The 20,187-nt window shown below is 54.0% G+C and overlaps 5 protein-coding genes across 5 annotated transcripts; 3 read left to right on the forward strand and 2 right to left on the reverse strand.

Moving 5' to 3' along the window:
- Window positions 1–452: 452 nt before the first annotated feature.
- Window positions 453–2,130, forward strand: J4E87_003141 (uncharacterized protein; the record flags this gene model as incomplete). Its single annotated transcript, XM_049374774.1, has 2 exons — window positions 453–1,820; window positions 1,876–2,130. The coding sequence occupies 2 exons, from the start codon at window positions 453–455 to the stop codon at window positions 2,128–2,130; spliced, it is 1,623 nt and encodes a 540-aa protein (XP_049235765.1).
- A 204-nt stretch (window positions 2,131–2,334) lies between these two features.
- J4E87_003142 (uncharacterized protein) lies at window positions 2,335–3,375 on the reverse strand (the record flags this gene model as incomplete). The annotated part of the gene is made up of 1 exon (XM_049374775.1): window positions 2,335–3,375. The coding sequence occupies one exon, from the start codon at window positions 3,373–3,375 to the stop codon at window positions 2,335–2,337; it is 1,041 nt and encodes a 346-aa protein (XP_049235766.1).
- A 6,541-nt stretch (window positions 3,376–9,916) lies between these two features.
- On the reverse strand, window positions 9,917–11,178 carry J4E87_003143 (uncharacterized protein; the record flags this gene model as incomplete). The annotated part of the gene is made up of 2 exons (XM_049374776.1): window positions 9,917–10,329; window positions 10,380–11,178. The coding sequence occupies 2 exons, from the start codon at window positions 11,176–11,178 to the stop codon at window positions 9,917–9,919; spliced, it is 1,212 nt and encodes a 403-aa protein (XP_049235767.1).
- Window positions 11,179–12,905: 1,727 nt separating this feature from the next.
- J4E87_003144 (uncharacterized protein) lies at window positions 12,906–14,607 on the forward strand (the record flags this gene model as incomplete). Its single annotated transcript, XM_049374777.1, has 3 exons — window positions 12,906–13,473; window positions 13,528–13,988; window positions 14,044–14,607. The coding sequence occupies 3 exons, from the start codon at window positions 12,906–12,908 to the stop codon at window positions 14,605–14,607; spliced, it is 1,593 nt and encodes a 530-aa protein (XP_049235768.1).
- Window positions 14,608–16,598: 1,991 nt separating this feature from the next.
- On the forward strand, window positions 16,599–19,815 carry J4E87_003145 (uncharacterized protein; the record flags this gene model as incomplete). The annotated part of the gene is made up of 3 exons (XM_049374778.1): window positions 16,599–16,779; window positions 16,828–18,936; window positions 18,989–19,815. The coding sequence occupies 3 exons, from the start codon at window positions 16,599–16,601 to the stop codon at window positions 19,813–19,815; spliced, it is 3,117 nt and encodes a 1,038-aa protein (XP_049235769.1).
- Window positions 19,816–20,187: the final 372 nt, after the last annotated feature.

A 20,187-nucleotide genomic window follows, 5' to 3' on the forward strand; every position in this document is an offset into this window, starting at 1 on the left:
TAGCTTTATGGGTTACGACGGCGTTGATAGTAGACGACTTGAGCGTCACCTGGGCAATGCATTCTTCAATACTCTTCAATCATGGCTTCTTGGACATGATGTTGTTTAGATGTCGCGACTTCCGCCATGCCACATCCGCTCTAGTCACGTCAGCCGGAGAAACTCATGATCGACGTCATACGGAACATCTCCAAAGTTGAGCCTAGTCCATTTCCCCAGCAAAGGCTCGGCGCAAAATGCACCGAACGTCGCGACTCATGGACGACTGTTGTTGACGTTCATTCCATACTATCCTGGTTTTAGCCGTCCCCGCAATCCGGGCGCCGGGAATGAGTTGCTGTAATTTGCGGAGAAGGGGCTAATATGGCATTAGACTAATACCTCCAATTCTGTATATGTACATACGACCGCACTTTTAAGATCGTGAGTTTCGCTAAAAAACATTAATTGCGATGTTACTCTCTGCGGCGTGTTTGATCCTCACCTTCGTGGCAGGCGGTACATCCGTTTCTGCATCACCAACCCAGTATCTCCATCAAAATGCATCTAACCCCATCGTCCATCTCGATTACGGTACCTTCCGCGGCGCATCATCTTCCCAATACAATCTCACATACTACCGGAAAATCCCCTTCGCAGCATCAACAGCAGGCGAAAACCGATTCCGCGCACCCCAACCACCGCTCCACATCACCAATGGCACATACGACACGGACGAAGCCTTCGACATGTGCCCACAGCGCACCGTAAACGGTTCAGAAGACTGTCTCTACCTCGGCCTCTACTCGCGCCCCTGGACAAAAAAGCAGGACCTCCGACCCGTCCTCCTAACCTTCTACGGCGGCGGCTTCATCCGCGGCAGCGCCAGCTTCAGCATCCCGCCTTCAGGCTACCCCGTGCTAAACGTCTCCAGCAGCAACGACTACATAGTCGTATACTCCAACTACCGCACCAACGTCTTCGGCTTCCTGCCGGGGTCCAAAATAGCTGAACATCCTGATGTCGATCTTAACCCCGGGTTACTGGACCAGCAGGCTGCGTTGAAGTGGATACAAAAGTACATCCACCATTTCGGTGGCGACAAACGAAACGTCACGATATGGGGTCAGTCGGCCGGCGGCGGTAGTGTAGTTGCGCAGACGATTGCGACGGGGAATCGGGGGAAGGGATTGTTTACGAAAGCCCTGGCGAGTAGTCCGTTCTGGCCTAAGACGTACCGGTACGACAGCGCGTGGGCGGAGGATCTGTATAGTCAGACGCTGAGCCATGTTGGCTGTGCGGGTGTGGCAGATGAGATTAGGTGTTTGAAAGAGGTGGATGTGCAGGCGTTGAGGGATAGTGCGTTGAGGTTGAGTACGAGTCAGCAGTATACTACTGCTTCTTTTACGTACGGGCCGGTGATTGATGATGGGTTTCTGGAGGAGGGGTTGAGTGGTGTGGTGGAGAAGGGGAGGCTTAATGCGGAGATGGTGTTGGCGAGTTATAATTTGCATGAGGGGGAGAACTTTATTCCGCCGGGGTTTGCGAATCAAAAGACGGGGAGTGATGGGTTTAACGCGTCGGAGGCGTCTTTTGATGGGTGGTTGAGGGGTTTTCTGCCGGATTTCACGGAGGAAGATCGAGAGGAGGTAAAGAGGATGTATCCTGCGGTGGGCGCCGCGGAGGAAATTAGCTGGAACTCGACCTATATCCGCGCTGGCTTGTTGTACCGCGACCTCGTTCTGGCATGCCCATCGTATTGGCTTTCGAAGAAGGCGGAGAAGGGGTGGTTGGTTGAGTATACTATCTCGCCTGCTAAGCATGCGAGTGATGTGCAATACGTAAGTCCATGCATACCGTCTCTTTCACATCGATGCAGCGTACTGACTTCATTAGTGGAACACGATCGGTTCAATCCAGCAAACAGATGCTCTGACTTACCAAGGATATGCTGGCGCCATGGGTTCATTTATCCAGACTGGTGATCCAAATGCGCACAAGGTGACGAATTCGAGCATACCCGGCGTGCCAGATGTGGAAGAGGGAAAGCAATTCTTGGTCACTGCGAGTGGACTACGACAAGGTGGCATCGCCCTGCTAGAGGAGAGGTGCAAGTACTGGGCTGGTGTATCTCAGAGGGTCCCCGTGTAAGCAACATCATGTAGAAGTAGTGGTGTGGTATACGTCAAGCGTACACAAACAGTCAAATTTCAAACTATCATACAGCCCCCAGGAGGTCGTCCATCCTCACCACAGCGACACCACTCTACCTCCCCAGCCCACGTATCCGCCCGGCATACCTATACCGTCTCCCTCGTCTTCGGTTTGACCTTTGAAGGTCCCCATGGACTAGGGCTAGTCATCATGTACGATGAACTTGTTCCTGTGGAACACGCCCATCATCATCGCGCGGTTCGCCTCTCCAGTCGCCCCAAAGGCGAAGAATTCGTGACAGTATGGCAGCTTCCAGAAATTGCCCATTGGCATCTCTACACCCTGGAGCCCTTGCGGGAACTCCTTCAGGTGTTGCTCCCGCTCCACAATGAAGATGTATTCGTCTTCGTCGTGGTCGAAGACAATGTGGATGTCTTGATCGAACTTGAAGAGGTTTTCAAGAACGATGAGCATGAGCTCGGCGGGCAGGTCGGTCATCAATCGCGAAGCGATGTTCGAATTTGCGGGCCAGTCAGGGATGTCGTGGTATCCGATCTGGCCAAGATCGTACCATGGGGCGAAGATCTTGTTCTCCTGTCCGGGCCGCATGGTGAATTGGGTTTTGCCACGGAAATCCATCCCGGTGACAGGGAAGTCCTGGTCGAAATTGTCTTGTACTTTGAAGACATATTCATCGATCTTGTCCTGTCTTTCATGGAATCGGCCGCCCCACCATATGCAGTCAGAAATGTCCTCCTCCGTGAAAACGACCGTCTCAGATCGCAGCATTATTGTCGCCAGATCCTGGGCGGCGGTGAGTCGGACTCCTCCACTCGACCACTCGGAGTGTAGTCGAGTACCTCTGGTGAGGATTTCGCGGAGGAAGCGGGGAGCTGCGAAGGCCTTGTAGATGATTCCTCGGAGGTCTCTCCACTCCTCGACCTCCTGTCTCCCTGACGAGGTATGTGCCCAGAAGACGAAATGGGCTTCGGTCAAGGTCGCGGGGTCGTATACCCTGGGGGCGGGAACGTCGTAGTATGGATCCTCATACATCTCCTTGATGTACGCTTTAGCCATGCGGACGACCGCGTCCCTGCTGTCAAACTCGTCCCAGTTTTCGCTCTTCAGCATCTTGATGATGAACTCTCCATACTGCGAAGCGAAGTGATCGCGCTCGCCCTCTGACGGGAACCGGTACTCGCGGCTTGCCCAGGGCGGAAGGAGGGAGGATGCTTGTGACATTGTGTATGACTTGCGACTTGCTGATAGACGCTGTGTGTGGTATGAAAAGATGAGAAGATGTGGTGGCAGATCTGTACAATCTGGATTTTTTGGGGAGCGCGGGGATGTGAGTGTGCGGTCAAAGCTATCGTTGGGGAAAGGCGAGAAATTGCATACAAACAAAGGCCTTGTGCGCGCTGGGACCACCACGTCATATATATCCTCGGGCAGCAACAACAACATGACGACAGGACTGGGACAGCTTGCCGCATACGTAGCAGCAGCATTGTAGATCCAGTGTCTTCTTAGTCTCTCCAAGTACCTACGACGCGTACTGTGACTGTCGGCTCCGGGTGCGAAGACACATGTCAGCTCCTCAGCTCCTGAGTCTCACAGGACTGAGCCTCTTGTACATGCATAAAGCACGTGAGACTGCTATATGCTCTGACGCAAGACTGCCGATATTATATCGTAGAATCCAAGCTGTACCAGATCAGCGAGAAGTGGCCCGCTCTACGATGCCAATGGGTTGGCCTCAGGTGCTTGGAGAATCGTCCAGACTTTGGCAAAAAACGGAGTCGGCAGTGCACCGCTCCCTATACACCTGCGTCGCCACCTTGTCAAAAAGAGAAATTTGCAATACGCCGGGCGATCGTAACGGTCGGTCGCTGGTATCGAACTCTTGAGCCTAAAAAAACTGCAAAAAAATGGTTTCTACTCTTTGCTTTGAGCGTGTCATCCTTAGTGCAGGGGCCATGCTAAGCTTCTCTGTATCGTTACAAAATGCCAGATGCCCGAAGGCGAAGTAACTGGAAAATAGTAGACTTATGTATCCAGGGCATTGTTGTGGTGAAGGGCTTGGTGGGCTGGAGGTCAAAATCCCATGTGTGCGGACCGTGCGTGGCAATCTCCTTACGAGCAAAATCATGGTGACCAGAGGATGCAATTCAGAAAAGATGCTGAGTCCCTGAGGTGGTTTGTCGTGCCGCTGCTGCTGATAGAATTCCACGAGGATGGAGGAAGAAAGATGGGATGAAGTTCGAAATGGCGCGCGAATCATGTCGGAAGCCATGCCTCAACGGGGAAGGGCGAGGTTTACGTCAGTGCATTTTCGACGTCGTCGCATGCCTTAGAGATGGCATTTCCATCATCATCGCATTAATATCCATCTGTTTGAGGCTTGAGATCGCTCGTCGCGGTGTTGCAGCTCGCGCCGAAGATGCACACGCGCCTCCTGAGGAGATTCAAGGCTGCCACGTGTTGCGGCGACGCGGAGACTGCACGCAAGCAGTTCTTTCGCCCATAGCAGCAGCAGCAGCATGCAAGCCAGCGAAGTGCCCACGTTCGGCCGCTGATGACCATAGATGCATCAAGCGTGTGCTCATAGTACGGCCTTCTCGGGGGTGAGCAAGGGCGACTCTGCTCCCTCCTCGCTCGTCCGCCGCCGTCTTGCTCATCGCGCTCTCACGAGACACGCGTCGGCCGTCTGCTATGCATGCAGCCAGTGTGTTCTGCTGTCTTGCAGTGCTCGCTCATTCGCATCGATGTTCGCGGCGCCGCTAAACGACAGCTTCGTGGCTTCCCTCATCGCCGCCGCAGCTTCTCCCCCACCAACGACATCCACACCACCGCTTTCACGGCAACGACAGCATCGTCTACAAGCAGTCGACACTCTGCTGACACGCCTTAGCCACATCGTCGATTTGATGCTCGAGGTAGCAATTTCCCGCCCCTGCTTGGGCCGCCGCAGCTTCGTTCGGATGCCCGCCGCAGACACAGGACTCTACACTCTCCACACCAACGCCACGACGATCATACAAGGCAGAGGAGGCCTGGAAAGCCGACCTGGACATCGAAGAGACTGCCCAGTCCATTTGCAGCACCAGCAGGAAGCCGCGACATCGATGGCGGCGGCGGACAGAGCTCCGAAGGCATCTCCGCAGCCATGACACCACCAGCGACACCACCAGAGCGATCAAGGTCAAGAGAGCTAGTTTCCGGCGACCGCCCATGATGGCAGCTTTCCTTTACTTGCGACCAGAATGCCCTCGTGAGTCTGACATGCAGCCGCGATACCGTCGTCATCTCTACCTCCCCGCTACCACGACGAGCAGAACAGCTTACACACCCCGCCTATCGATCGCAACGCCAGCTTGCGACTGGATTTTCACCGCATCGACAGCAGATGACGACGCTGATATCGATCTCGACGGTCGGGCAAATCGCAGCCCCTCGAGCGGAGCGTCTGCCTTCAGGGCAGACGACCGACGACACGGCGAAAAGACCACTTCCGACGTACACCCCTCACTTGGGATCACGGTTGACCTTTACCACGACACGGTGGCAAGGCGGGCAAACTCAGCGCTGGTCGGCTTTTACTTGCGACTTCAGCACGATGTACGTACCGCGTCTTCAGCCAGGCCTGCCGCATGCGCCGCGACAACTCCCACCCCCTTGCAAAGACGGCATCCATTACTACCACAAGGAGTCCGGGATACACCTGAAGCTCGCAGTACCTTAGTGGGAAGCTGGCGGTACGATCTATGATCTGCGCCCGCCGTCAAGACTGAGTGGATCGAGCATCGACACTCACCCAATACGACAGGTCCCCTTGTTCTACTTGGTACCGCAACGGAGGTCGAATGCTGTGACCGCCAGCCAAGAGCGCACGCGAACGGCACTGCCGCGAATAACGACAAACAAGATACCTCCGGAGGGCTACGGTAGACCCAGGGTTTTGATGTTGATGAACCAAGGTCAGAGTAGGAGGCTAGCAGCAAGAACACCAGGAGGATGTCTTCAACCCCGGGCATTGCAAGAACAAGCATCCACCTGCTTGACTGCCCAGGCTAGCAACAACGTCTGGCGTTGTGTCGGGCTTCTGGTCGATCGGATCGGACCGGCCATGTACAACAGCAGCATGGCACGTCCGCCAAGGTTGCAAATTTCTCTCAGCGCCGGTATCCAGGAATGTCGGATCGCCCCGTCTACTAATCAGCTGAGAGGATCGTTCGCGTTCTTGGTCTCGATGATAGGCCTTTTAACCTTCCGACGATGACAGTTGGTGTCTGGATCTCGTCGTCGACGAGATGGCCAATAAAGCATGTGTGCCTTCCCGGTCATGAAGGTCCACAGCCATGCATGACAACGGTCTTCCCACTCTCAAGCGCCAGCGAGGGTACTTGCGAGGTCTAGTGCGTCCATGCAAGGAGATGGTCCCCGAGACACACAGGAGTTGACAATCTTCGTCATAGATGTTAGATGATTGTGAAGTAATGTCTTTTCATCTGTCGCCAGAGATATCATGTCAAGCAAGAGATGGATGAATACGGGTCATCAACGTCAACGGGATGTTGGGGTCGACAGCGAAATGTTCCAAGACAGGCCAACCGACAGCGGCCTCCATTTTCAAGCCCAGTATGGAATTGCGCCAAGTTCGGCTGTAACGCATCTCCGGAGAATAGAGCAAACATCATCGACAAACTTCAGCGAAGTCTCCATCGTGTTGCCTCTTATCGAAGCCGGTTGTGTCGAGTCCACTCAGGTTTGCTCAACCTTGTACGCCTGGGTGATGTTCATAGGCAGGCAGCGCGACGCTGCCCAAGCTCGAAGTGGAGATGTGTCGCCGCGGGCTGAGGGTATCTTGTACTCGGAATCATTCGGTCCGTCGCCAGTCATGCTTAGCATCCGCCGTCGCCGTCGCCGTCGCTTGTGTATTCCGTCCAGGTCAGAGCAGATAGATGGCCTGTATCCTCGGGAGCTTGGCTTGGCCGTCTACCCTCGTCCCAGTCGTTCATGGGCGATGTCCTCGAGACCATCTCAGCGCTCTGTATTCCTCAACCGGTTTATGTCTCAATGTTAAGACTCAACATTGTGGTCGTTGTAGCCATGTCGCTTCGTCAGAGCCGATCGGTCGAGGGTCTGTCGTGTAGTCTGGCTCCCTTCGATGAGCTGCGAAAGGCGAAACTCCATTGTATTGCAAGGTCTTTGATGATTCATTGTTCAAGGCGCTGCTTCGTTGTCCGTGCAGACATGATGGTGGGGCGCTACTGGCGACTCGGGTTTCGGGTGTTTCTTGCTCGGAGAGGCGCTGCGATATGAGGAGAAGGAAAATCGTCTGAGTCTCCAAGCACTACCGCAGAAGCAGAGAAGATGGTTCCCAAGCTCGCTGTTCCTGCATCGCTTGATGCCCGCTCGTTGCTCTCAGGATGTTCCCAGGCGCAGCCCGCGAGGGGAGGTAAAGGTGGCCGCCTCATACCCACACGTTCATCTCTGCGAATTGCCTGAAGGTCTCCGTCAAGCCACTTCATTGCGTGACCCTGTCGTCGCCGCCGGTATAGACAGTTGTCGGGCGCTGCGGGGATGCCTTCGGGTATGCGACAAAGTCGTCGAGCAGACACCTCCGCTTCGATGGCAAGGCTCCAGGGGGTCGTGCGGCTCGCGAGGAAGGAGGCCATGTTGCGCAAAGGCTGCTCGATGGTGTTGCTGTCTAGACGCGCCCGTCGTGCGAGGGTACTGCTGTCGCAAGAGGTCCGCTGTTAAGGGAGCGCTTCCAGCGGCCTGGCCAGTCTCGAAGTCAGCGAGAGCAAGGCTGTTGAGACCTGTTCCAGCATCACAAGAGCTTATCTGCGGTGGTCAGTAGCTCTGCGGTTGTCGGTTTGGTGGTGCTGGTTGCGGTGATCGTGGTGGTCTGGAGATGGTGTTGAGGCCGCGGAGGAGACCAAAGCCAGCGCCAGGCTCAACACCATGGCCACAGAGGCGGCAAAGGACAAGAACATGATCTCGAAGTACCTCGCATTGTGAAAGCCTTGTCCCTCAATAGGAGCTCCGCAGCAGCGCCGCAGTGATTCTTCATCGACATTGAGGAATTGCAGCTTGCGGTCTGTTGTTGGTCGAGGCAAAGGGTTGTTGTGGTCTGCGAGGATCATCATGAGATTTCAGGATCGCTTCACAACAAGCATTGAGGCGCTGCAAGCTTGCTGCAATGTTGCACGACCCTTTGGAAGCTTATGATTCCAGGTGGCCAACCCCTAAGTGCTGCCAATGGACATCAGACATTGCATTAAGCCTTTGCAATGAGTCTCAGCATCAGTGGAGTTCATCTCAACTGCAGTGTTAGACTCAGAGAGCTGAAGGCCTCCTATTCCATGGGACCTGAAGTGCTCATGAGCCCTTGGATGCTCGTCGAGGCATGGGAGCAGAAAGGGCATGCTGTCAAGGGAGACATACGCCTACTGACACGCCCCATTGCTGTTGCCGTTGCCAGGGCCAAAAGCCAAACAAACTGGACCCTGTGTGCATACAATCCCCGCAACGCTGCCGCCTCGTCGTCGTCATCGCCGCACAACTCTCTCGCTAAGATCCCACAAAGTCTCACCAACTTCTACACCAGATATACCCAAACTCAGGTCCTATCAAGATATAAAGGCCTGGAATGTACTATATTCCATCATCCCACCTCCGCGGTGAAGACGCATAGCGTAATGGAAAAGGCACCTCACCTCTTTCCGTGGTTCACACCCAGGTTCGATCCTGACCGCCACCCATCAGGCGGTATATAAATATGGTGGGCTAAGGTACGTCCTGTTTTTCCTATCACTAACACAGAGGTTCGGCAACAAAGAGGTTCGGCTTCGGCTAAGAGGTGAAATAAACATGTAGGATCCATGCAGGCAGCTTCACAGTTAGCTCTCTGCATGGATCCGAAGTTTTTGTTTTTTGCTTTTCCTTTTTGCTCTGCTATGTACATAACTTCCTGCTCCTGTCTTCTTTTTGCCTCTATCTCTCTTTTTGCCGCTAAGCGAGCACACGCTGTTCTGCTACGCAAGAGTGCTCGCGATTCTTTTAGGTGAAGATGCTGTATGCTTACAACGTACGGATAACGTTTGTATTAGCATAGGTAAGAAGTCTAGAGAGCAACAAGTCGCCAGGGTGTTATCACAGCCTTGAGCGAACATGTTTTTGCGATCAATCGCTGCACCCGCGCTTTCGGCATGACCAAGCAGCTTTAGCGGCCTTGTCTAGCACGACGAAGACAGAGCGAGCATCTGCCTTAGACTTTGTGCGACGCAGCATGCTCTTGTGCCCGCGAGTAACTCCTCTTTATGGTTCTGGAGCACGAGACACGCAGTAGATCGCAGCACAACACTTAAAAGCGCGCGTTGGAACGAGTAAGTCAAGCTACTAGCAGAGCAATGCAACGCTTATTAAGCTGCGTTTGGATGGCGAGCTTTGGTTTAGTCTCACGAAATCCTACTCCCGCGGACTCCAAGAAGCAATGCGAAGAAGACTTATGCTATGTCGCTGATGGCTCTCATCAGCGTAGGCAATAAGCCCATCCTCTCCTTTGAGCCACGACTAGTTTGTCAGGAATACAGCTTCTGAATCAACTCGGATTGAGACGTGCGTCTTGGTTCTGCTTCCTTTCCTGACGCACGTCAAAGATGCGTCTAAACAAACTTCTTACGGATCGAAGTCACATAGTGCGAAAGATTCACCACAGCCAACACATTAAATCTTAGCAGGATTTGCATCGAATACGATGGGCATCTTGGTTTCACAGCTACATGTGTTTCCACCCAGTCTCAATAATGACTTGCATCTCGTTGACAAGGCAAAAGCCGCCGGGCTCCGACTTCTTTGTTTCCGCAGTCCACTTTCCCAACTTCATACGTACGCCCTGCTCCTTGAACAGACTGGTTGTAGTCCATCTCAAGATGCGACTCCTCCATAACGATCGGAAGATCTGAAATGGAGACAGTATGACTTCCGGCGAGTGTACGTCATCATGCGAGGTACCGTTGTAGCCGACTCTGACATTGGGGTTGAGGAACACACCCTTACTCGCGGAGAGAGGGTTATCGGCGTGTATCAGGCAGCACTCAGACGCTTCGACATGTGATGTTGCGAGGGAGTCGGGTATACCGCGGAAGCGTAAGGGTGGGCTGGCGAGGAAGGGCTCGATGGGCATAGCGACTGCGCATTGATCAGTAAGTTCTAAGGAGGTAAGACAGTGGCGGACTTACCAATCCCATTCCAGCATGACGCAACGGGCACTGGCAACAGCTTCTCGGCTGCGTGCCTCGAGGCGTACGATCTGAGGTAGGGCCAGGTCTGCATCAGCGCTTCGTGGCCGCTCGAGTCGCGGAGCGCAAATGTGTCGTAGAATTGCGGTGGCTTCTTGAAGTCGATGGAGCAAGCTGCCGCGTACTGTCCGCCATTGGTGTCCAGCAATCGCAGTACGTCCTCCGGGGTAAACACCACGTCGTTCAGAAACAGTATAGTGTCGAATTGCTCGCCCTCCGCAGCCAGGCGTTCCAAAGGCTCAAAGACGTGGTTCCGTATGGTCGCCAGAAAGGGCATACGCCTCAAATATGTCTCCCCGTCCGATGCCTTGATCCATCCGTGGTCCGTCGGCTGCTGCGCGATCTCGTCCGCGTGCGATCTGTCGGAGAGTTGTATCGACCTCTTCACCTGCAGGGGTTCCAGCGCAGCATCGAGTTCTTCCAGTACGCCCTTGGTGTAATCATAGCTGCCGCTCTCGTATATCGATACGAACACGTTCTCGACACCCAGCTCTTGTACCAATGCTACCAGCGCGTTGTTCCAATGTTCCCGAAGTAGTCGCGCATCGTTCCAATGCTGTGAGGCTATGTATATGCGCTTCGTATTACGAGGTGGAGGCGGGCCGGTCGTCGCAGATGTCTGGTACTTGGACAAGGAGAGGCAGTGCAGCGAGTCCCAGACGAGAAAGAAAAGGACCAGTATCCGGAATGCTGAGTATAGCGGATGGCGGCGGAAGGAGTAGAATCTATGACAGCGCATTAGGAGACTAGGTTCTTGCGTAACTACAGTGCCATTGAGAAGGGAAGGTTATGGATATCGCGACGAAGCAACGAGGACAAAGGGTGTAGTGAAGGCGCGCGAGTGAAAGAATGGAGCAGGTGCAACATACCACGAAAGTCGTTCGCGCCTCCAATTGAAGCTCCTGACCTAGACGTTTGGGCGAAGCAAACGTCCGGGCCCTTGGTACAAACTTAGTGTGCTGCTAGGAACGGCACTTGGGTCGTATTGTAGTAAAGCCGAGATGGCCGTTTCATCGAGGGGGCACGATGGTGAACCGTGGATTTCACTCGGCACTCTTTTTTTAGTCCAATCAATTTCCCTTCCGTTCCGTAGAACCCGTGTAGAAGTGATTGCGCGAGGGTGATACGACGTATAAGTGCAGCTGGTGGGCCATCTTGTGGTAGTGTGCCGGGTGACTTCTGGGTGACAGCGACGGCGTCAGGGGCCAGACGCGACGGACGCGTTTACGTCAGTGTCCCCGCATCACGTGGCTGCCCCACCCAACATTAGCTCTGGAGGCCAGACAAGACGACTTGGCCTTGGACCTTTCCTGACTTCGACAATGGATTTTTCCAAATCGACTACTTTCTTTTGCGAAATTGAGGCATGTATGCGTTTGCGATAAGACATCATAGTGCTTACTGCTTACGCCATCAACAAGAGATTTGGCTCGACGAATAGCAGAAGCTGCGAGCAGCCACATCTGATAATGCAGCCTTCCTTTGTCAGCAGCTCCGACCCTGCTTTTTCGCACACACAGTATCGACTTACAAATTCCGGAGAGTTTGTGGTTTCGGACGAATATTGTCGAACGTTTCCACCGGAGGACTATCGATACCTTATATACTGACAATTTGGTAAGTCTGCTATCAGTAATCTCATCATGTTCGAGTACGCATGGCTTTCTCGTGTCTATCTTGATAGGATGACTCCGACCGGAGACTTGAGGCTGATCGGTGATTACTTCTTCGGGTAGGACATGCTTACCTCGCTTCCTATCCCGCCAATCTGGTGTCTCGAGCATTCGCATCTCCGACCTCTCCGTACATTCGTCCGTCCAAGCGACAACATTATATGTACACACCCTACACATGCCGCAGGTATTGGTCGATGAATCATCAGATCTGACGTCCGATCACGTTTTATGTCCGCTGACTCCGCTAACACCAGAGGCTTTTCGTTGAACTAACGTCAGAAAAGTGTCCGACGAGTTGCAGCGCTGGAAATCTCTAGATCGGCCTAGTACTCACTGTAGCCTGCAATGGCGCATCGGTACGTGGTCGAGAGTGAGACTCATCCTCGTAGATTGTTGCCGTTTCAGGAGCTATCGGGGACATATGCGAAGAGCACGCTATCGCCATGGCTCAACTCGCTGACACAACGTCCATATCCTGTTGTTTATTTTTCACGCCAAGAGCTGTACCTTCACGTTGCGCGAGAGTCTGACAAACCCAGATGCTGGGCGTGTAAGACGTGGAGTTAAGATAGCAGCCACGATGGAGGATATAAGCCTGTAGCACAGACTCTCAGTGTTGTGCAACATCACCACGTTTCAATACTTATCTTGCAAGCCCGCCTTCCTCGGCAACCTTCCTATCTTCCTCACATCTGGCAGTCCAGGGCCGCTACTGCTACCTCTACTTACCTCTTGGTTCTGTCTAGCTTCTCCCCCCAATCAACAACAACCTTACGATAGCATCGCCAACATGTCATACCTTTTCAAGCACTCCTTCATCGGAACCTTAGCCCATTACATCAAGCATCGAAAATTCGACTATGCGCGTACAAAAGCAAAGCCAATATCTACATCGTCGTCGACTGACGATCTCCCTTTCCCAAAGGAAGCCGTCCCTGGAGCTGGAGATGCTGTTGGCACAGAGCTTAAGCAGCACCAGACCACCCTCGTCGACTGGGATGGACCAAGCGACCCAAGCAACCCTCAGAACTGGCCTCAGTCCCACAAGATACTTGTGACTGTGCTACTATGCGTCTACACCTTTGCCGTGTACGTCGGCTCTTCGATATACACATCCTCACAACAAGCGGTCATGGACAAGTTCGACGTCAGCCATGTCGCCGCCTCACTCGGCATTGCGCTCTACGTTCTGGGCTATGGTATCGGATGTCTGCTCTTCTCGCCGCTATCTGAAGTACCGGCCATTGGCAGGAACCCTCCGTATGCGGTATCTGGTTTTTTCTTCATCATCCTGTGCATACCGACTGCACTGGTGGACAACTTCGCTGGTCTGATGGTACTGCGATTTCTCTTGGGATGTAAGTGACGTTCTTTGGATCACTTGTACGACACATACTGACTTCGACGCGCAGTCATGGCCTCACCCTGTCTCGCCACGGCTGGCGCATCGCTCGGTGACATCTGGACGATGGCGGAATTCCCATTTGCGGTTGCGCTCTGGGCGGCGGTCGCGACACTCGGTCCCGCACTTGGACCTACACTATCTTCGTATGCCGTCAAGGACTTGGGCTGGCGCTTCTCAAGCTGGGAGCTTCTCATCATCGCAGGTCCAGTGTACCTCGCCATATTGTTGGTACTGCCGGAAAGCTCCGGACCCACCATCCTGTACTACAAAGCGAAGCGCATGCGAGAGGATACAGGCAACCAGGAGCTAATGTCGGCCTCCGAGCGAAAGCAAAAGAACATGAAGGTTAGCAGCTTGCTCTTCGACGCGCTGGTCAAGCCTTGGGAGATCAATGCCCTCGACCCCGCCATCTTGTTCACGACGGTGTACATGGGCTTGTGCTACGGCATCTACTACTCATTCTTCGAGGTAAGCACTCACCTTGCTCAAACCACAAGGACACTTACTGACGCATCCACCATAGTCCCTACCCCTCGTATATCCTGTATACTACGGCTTCAACGCCGAGTCGACGGGCCTCGTCTTCCTCTGTATCCTCCCAGCCTGCCTTGGCGCCTTCGCCGCACACGTGCTGTACCTCAAGTACCGCGTCTTCCCCCGCCTGATGAACGGGACATTCGGCGAGCTCGAAAACCATCTATGGCCGGGCATGGTAGCTAGTCCCGTCATCGCCGTAGGGCTGTTCATGTTCGCATGGGCATCAAGACCCTCAGTCCACTGGATGGTGCCTACCATCGGTCTCAGTCTTACTTGTTTTGGGATCTACTTCATCGCGCAAAGCGTTCTGTTGTACATCCCCAACATCTATCCGACATACGCAGCCAGCATCTTTAGTGCCAATAGTCTTAGCAGAAGCGCGTTTGCGTTTGCGGCGATCCTGTTCGCCAGACCCATGTTCCAGGGTATTGGGATTGATGGTGGTGTGAGTTTGCTGGCGGGATGCATGGTGCTGTGTTCGTTTGGCATCTTTGCGCTATACAGGTACGGCAAGACATTGCGAGAGCGGAGTCGCTTTGCTGTCGCTTGATGAGGGCGAGGTAATGAATGGAGGCTTGTGAGCTGCGTTACGTCAACGCCAACTGGAAATGAGACGACATTAACGGGCATGCTTTGGAGGGACATTAGGAAACTTACGACTTTTATAATCCATGCTTAGACTAAATAGATAGACACGAATTCTGTACAACTTCACTTACCACTGTCGTTCTCCTAGGCGATGTGAGGTCTGCTTAAGCTTGCAAAGAAGAGTGCCGCGCGGTCGTATTGGATGGGGATCGGCGAACGCAAGCCCATGATTTGCACTGGGCACCCACCCGCCGTGGGTCTGCACATCACCTCGCACCGACTGCGCAACCCGTTCACGTTGCACACCCCGGACCCGTCATACCACGCACCACTGCGTATATGTCATGTCCTTCTGGCTTTCATGCGCGAGCGTGAAGAGTTTTGTCGCGAGCTCTCAAAGAAGGCTCCAGCGCCATATACATGCGCGCCCTTCCCAACTCCTTCGCCCAGCAATCTGCGGCACGCGCGCGCTCCGGGGTTACATTCCAAGATCCTGCGACATGCTCACGATGACGGAACATCGGCACTGCAGATGACTCAAGAAGCACGAGAAGCTATCCTTACGGCCGATTCTGCGATGCAGCTTTCAATAGCTCCCGCCGTGGTCAAACCATTGGTCCCGCGTCAGCGCGTTTGCTAGCCCTTGGGCGTGTCATTTTCGCGATGCCAATGGGTAGCCACTGTCGCGAACCTCCCGCAGGAAAACTTAGTCTCAGGCTAGACCCACACACCTCTCCACCAAGAATACTGCGCCGTAAATCTTGGCTGACTGATGCGGCAGAAGAACGGTCAGGCGGATGATATGTATACGAAGGGCGCAGCCAGATGAACAAGGCGTAGGTGCTCGAGCAGACCATGTCTTTGTATTGATCGCTACTGTCACACAAGCCAAGACGGCTGAAGATAGACACCCTTATTTGAAGGATGCGGTTCTGACAGGGCTGAAAGGGTCTGTCTCAAAAGGGAATGGTTAACGCTCGGTGCCCCTGACTTAAGCATCGCTTGAGCCGTAGCCGACGCCATCCCAACACCAACTCACCAATTTGTTCGGACCGGTACCCCCATTGGGATGAAACCACTGCAACCATGCAGCCATGAGAAGATTCCTGCAGGCAGCCACCGAGAGACCCGGTGTTTACACTGTCCACGGGTACCGACTGCAGATTCAGGAGGTCGCTTTGGCACCAGGATCTTCTTCTTCCAACTCACCCGGGATTGCCAAACCAGCGCAAGAGGTAATGCCAACCCGAGCAGAGGTTGTTGGCTTTGTGTGTCTGTCCATACTATAGGCATGCAACAACGACGCCGCCGGGAAGCTGGACCGAATGCCGTCCTGAGCCGTTCCATTATGCATCAGCAACTCTCCTTCCTTTTGCTGACGGTCGAAGGAGCACTTTCGACGGTTTAACCGAGATTGATGCTATCGATACTTAGACACGGCCCATTCACCGGTCTCGAAGCTAGGGTGAGGCATCACATGGAAGCGTTTCCAAAAGCCATGTTGATGGTTAGCGCTCGCCTAGACGCAGGTACTGCTGGACGCCCGACGACACTTCAGACCCGAAGCAGTTAGGATCCAGGCACCTCTACCAATGGCATGGAACTACGGAAGCCATCGTTCTGTTCCTGCAGCTACAGGATGTCTGCCGTCTGAATCTGCACGATGGCCTCATGCCACCAAACGGCGCAGTCAGCGTCCGACCCTTCTCGCTCATGCAGGTTCAGCCCTGTGGGCCAAGACTAGATATAGTGCAATCTCCCATGTCTTCTTTTCTCATCGTCAGTCGCACTGCTTTCCAGTCCGTCGTCAAGTCACTCTTTCGAGTCTACATCCTAATTGCAGCATTTTTGCTTGCGTCCTTTCGTTGAGTCCGCTCATCACGATCTTTACTGGCCCCGGCCGTCCTATCATTCAAATCGCATATCGTTATTTATATCGTTAATACTATAATCATGTCTCCATCAACCTTCACTCGCGCTGCTTTTGCAGCTGGACTCCTTGTCTCTGGCGCTGTTGCGACTTACGACGCTGCCGCTAAGACGAACATTGCTATGTACTGGGGACAGGGATATGATCAGATCCCACTGATTGATGTCTGCACTGACCCGAACGTTGACATTGTCAACATCGGCTGTAAGTCATTCTATCTTTCATCTATCGACTAGGAAGCAATGCTAACAGTTCTGGAACAAAAAGTCATCACCAAGTTCCCTACAGTGGTCGGCGCATACCCCGGAAGCAACCATGCGAACGCATGTGGCAGTACTGTATATTACGATCCAGTCCTGAAAGAGGACAGCACTTTGTTCAATTCCTGCCCTGGCATAGAGGAGGCTATCAATGCTTGCCACAGGAGGGGTAAGAAGGTCATGCTCTCCCTTGGAGGCGGCTGGCCTACGGACTACTACCTCAAGGACAAAGACGTCGCAGAATGGACTGCTGAGTTCCTGCTCGGCGCCTACGGCAAAGTCACCCCTGAGTGGAAGGCTGCCGACATGCCGCGTCCGTTTGGTAACGCGTTCGTAGACGGCTTCGACTTCGACCTCGAAGCGCAATTCTACAACATGCCTGGAGGTGACGAGAAATACATCTACGCCAATTACGAACACTTCGGCAACTACGTCAAGACGCATTCAAACATGCTTCTCTCCGCTGCTCCTCAGTGTGTCGTCCCTGATGCTAGGATCTCCCCTATCATGAAGAAGTTGAAATTCGACATGATCTTCACCCAATTCTACAACACCTGGGAATGCTCTGCTGCCAAGGAGGTTGATGACAAGAAGAAGAAGCAGCCCAGCACTTTCACCTTCCAGAAGTGGATCGACGAGATCAAGGCCTCCGCGAACCCCGACGCCAAGTTCTACATTGGATTGCCTGCCGGTCCTGACGGCGTCGAGAACCATAAGGACCACTACCTCGAGCCCCTTGACGCAGACTTCTTGCTTCGATTCTACAAGAACGACCCCAGCTTTGGTGGTGTCATGCTCTGGGAGGCGACTGTGTCCGTCAGGAACCCGACATATGGCCAGTCGTACGGTACTTGGATGAAGAAGTCTCTTGAGGGTACCTTCATGAAGGATTTCCACCCCGTCGTGTCTTCCAGCACTCTGTCTTCGTCGACCGCTACCCCGACTTCGACTAAGCTTTCATCCTCCAGCACCCCTGTCTCGTCTACGATGGCCTCGTCTTCTACTCCCATCTCCAGCAGCGCCATGACTTCCAGCACCCCTGTCTCCAGCAGCATGGTCTCCTCCAGCACTCCTACTCCCAGCAGCATGGTCTCCTCAAGCACTCCTACTTCCAGCACCATGATCACCAGCAGCAGTGCTTCATCTTCGTCTGCCTACGCCACCTCCAGCTCAGCTTCCAGCAGCAGCTCCGTCCACGTTTCTTCTAGCTCATCCGTGGCGGAATCGTCTTCCGTAGCCTCCAGCTCCTCTGCTGTCCACGAGAGCAGCTCAGTCTACAGCGAGATGCCCACTGCTAGTGAGAGCGCCAGCTCCGTTGCTACCGTCAGCAGTACCATGATCGAGCCTTCGTCCATCGCTACCATCTCTGCGTCTGCCTCCAGCAGCGAGTCGGTCTACGTTCCGCTCCCGACTGAGACTATCACTGCCAGCTCCGTTGAGTCTGTCAGCAGCAGCATGATTGAGTCGTCTTCCGTCCCTGAGATCACGGCTACTATCAGCGCCAGCTCGGTGTACGAGACCTCCAGCTCCGTCGAGTCTGTCAGCAGCAGCATGGTTGAGTCCTCTTCCGTTCCCGAGATCACTGCTACTGTCAGCGCCAGCTCGGTATACGAGACTTCCAGCACCATCGAGACCGTCTCCAGCACCCTCATTGAGCCGTCATCTGTCGCCACGATCTCTGCTTCCGAGACCGCCAGCAGCTCCGTCTACGTTCCTTCCCCGAGCGAGACCTCTGCTTCCAGCGAAGTGTCCTCGTCGGCCTCAAGCTCCAGCGACATGTACCCTACTGGTTCAGTCTCTGCGTCCACCCCCGAGGCTGCGTCTTCTACCCCATACGTGCCTTCCATGGAGTACAGCATGTCATTCTCTGCCGTTTACCCATCCGAAGTCCACTCGTCTGTTGTCTACTCATCCGGTGTATACTCCACCGCATCGCCGATGTACCCCACCAACACTGTCTCTGCTACATACCCTGCTGAGAGCTCCAAGGGCTCTGTTGCATCCAGCACTGGCCACGTGAGCGTCCCATCGGTGACCAAGAAGCCTGAGTACCCCGAGTCTTCCAAGGTTCCCGCCGGCTCCACCACCTCAGTCGTCACAAGTAAGTTTGCAACAGACCCAACAATACAAAGATCATCACTAACATTTCCTAGCTACCTACGTCGATGTCTGCCCTACTGGCTTGACCACCGTCACCACCACCTACGTTGCGACCGTCTGCACCAAGTGCGCAAAGCCCACCGGCTCGACCGACGTACCTGAGGGCTGGACCACCAGCGTCTACACTGCCAGCACTATTACCGTAACCATCACCAAGCCCATCGCTACCGCCACCCACGTGCCCGCATACCCATCCTCTGCTCCTTCCGTCGCATACCCTGCAGACTACCCGGCTGAGCCCATGTCCTCAGGCAAGCCTGAATACCATGCCGTCCCTGAGGCGTCTATGCCCGCATACCCTGTTGCTCCTGAGGCTTCCAAGGCTGCTGAGTACTCGGCTGTTCCTGAAGCATCGATGCCCGCATACCCCGTCGCTCCTGAGGCATCGATGTCCGCATACCCTGTCGCTCCTGAGGCTTCCAAGGCTGCTGAGTACCCATCCGTCCCTGAAGCTTCGAAGGGCGCTGAGTACCCATCTATGCCCGAGGCCTCCAAGGCCGCAGAATACCCTGCCATGCCCGAGTACCCCAAGAAGCCCGTCGAGCAGGAGGCCACCAGCACCATGTACATGACTCTCACCAAGGTCGCAATGTCTACCTACACTCCCGCTCCTTACCCAACTGCTGGAGGTGCTCCTTACGTTCCCGCCGGCCCTGCCATGAACGGTACCAGTATGTACGCGCCTATGCCAACTGGTACTGGTAAGCCTACCGTTCCTTCCCAGTACATGCCGCCTGCGGAGTTCGAGGGCGCTGCTAGCCGTGTTGGAGCTGGGTTCATGATGCTTGTTGGTGTTGTCGGCGCTGTTCTACTTCTCTAGGTTGAATGATTGAAGAGTGTTGTGTTGTAGTTGGATGTTTACGTTTCTCATGTCACTTCGTACGTTTTTTTAGATACCACTAGATGTAGTTGTATGCCATGCGAGTACGCGCGATTGTTCTTCCTGTTCATACTTTGTCGCTATCAACCATGCCAATCTGACAACAATGCAAGCCTAGAAGATGCTAGAAGTCCACACGCTTCGTCTAGACAATGAAAGCATGCGCGTCAATCCCAAGGTCTTTCGTCGTGATGAATAGATAGTGCGATATCAGAGGTAATGTCGTGACTGTTGATAATGTCAAAGGCTGGCCCAGCCTTTTAATGATGCATGGGGGAAGACGGGTGTTGGGGATCGGCTGCGGGAGGCCGC

Source organism: Alternaria ethzedia (assembly GCF_023757985.1).
Source record: "Alternaria ethzedia strain BMP 0044 chromosome Unknown scaffold_5, whole genome shotgun sequence".
In the NCBI taxonomy this organism is placed as follows: Eukaryota; Fungi; Ascomycota; class Dothideomycetes; order Pleosporales; family Pleosporaceae; genus Alternaria; species Alternaria ethzedia.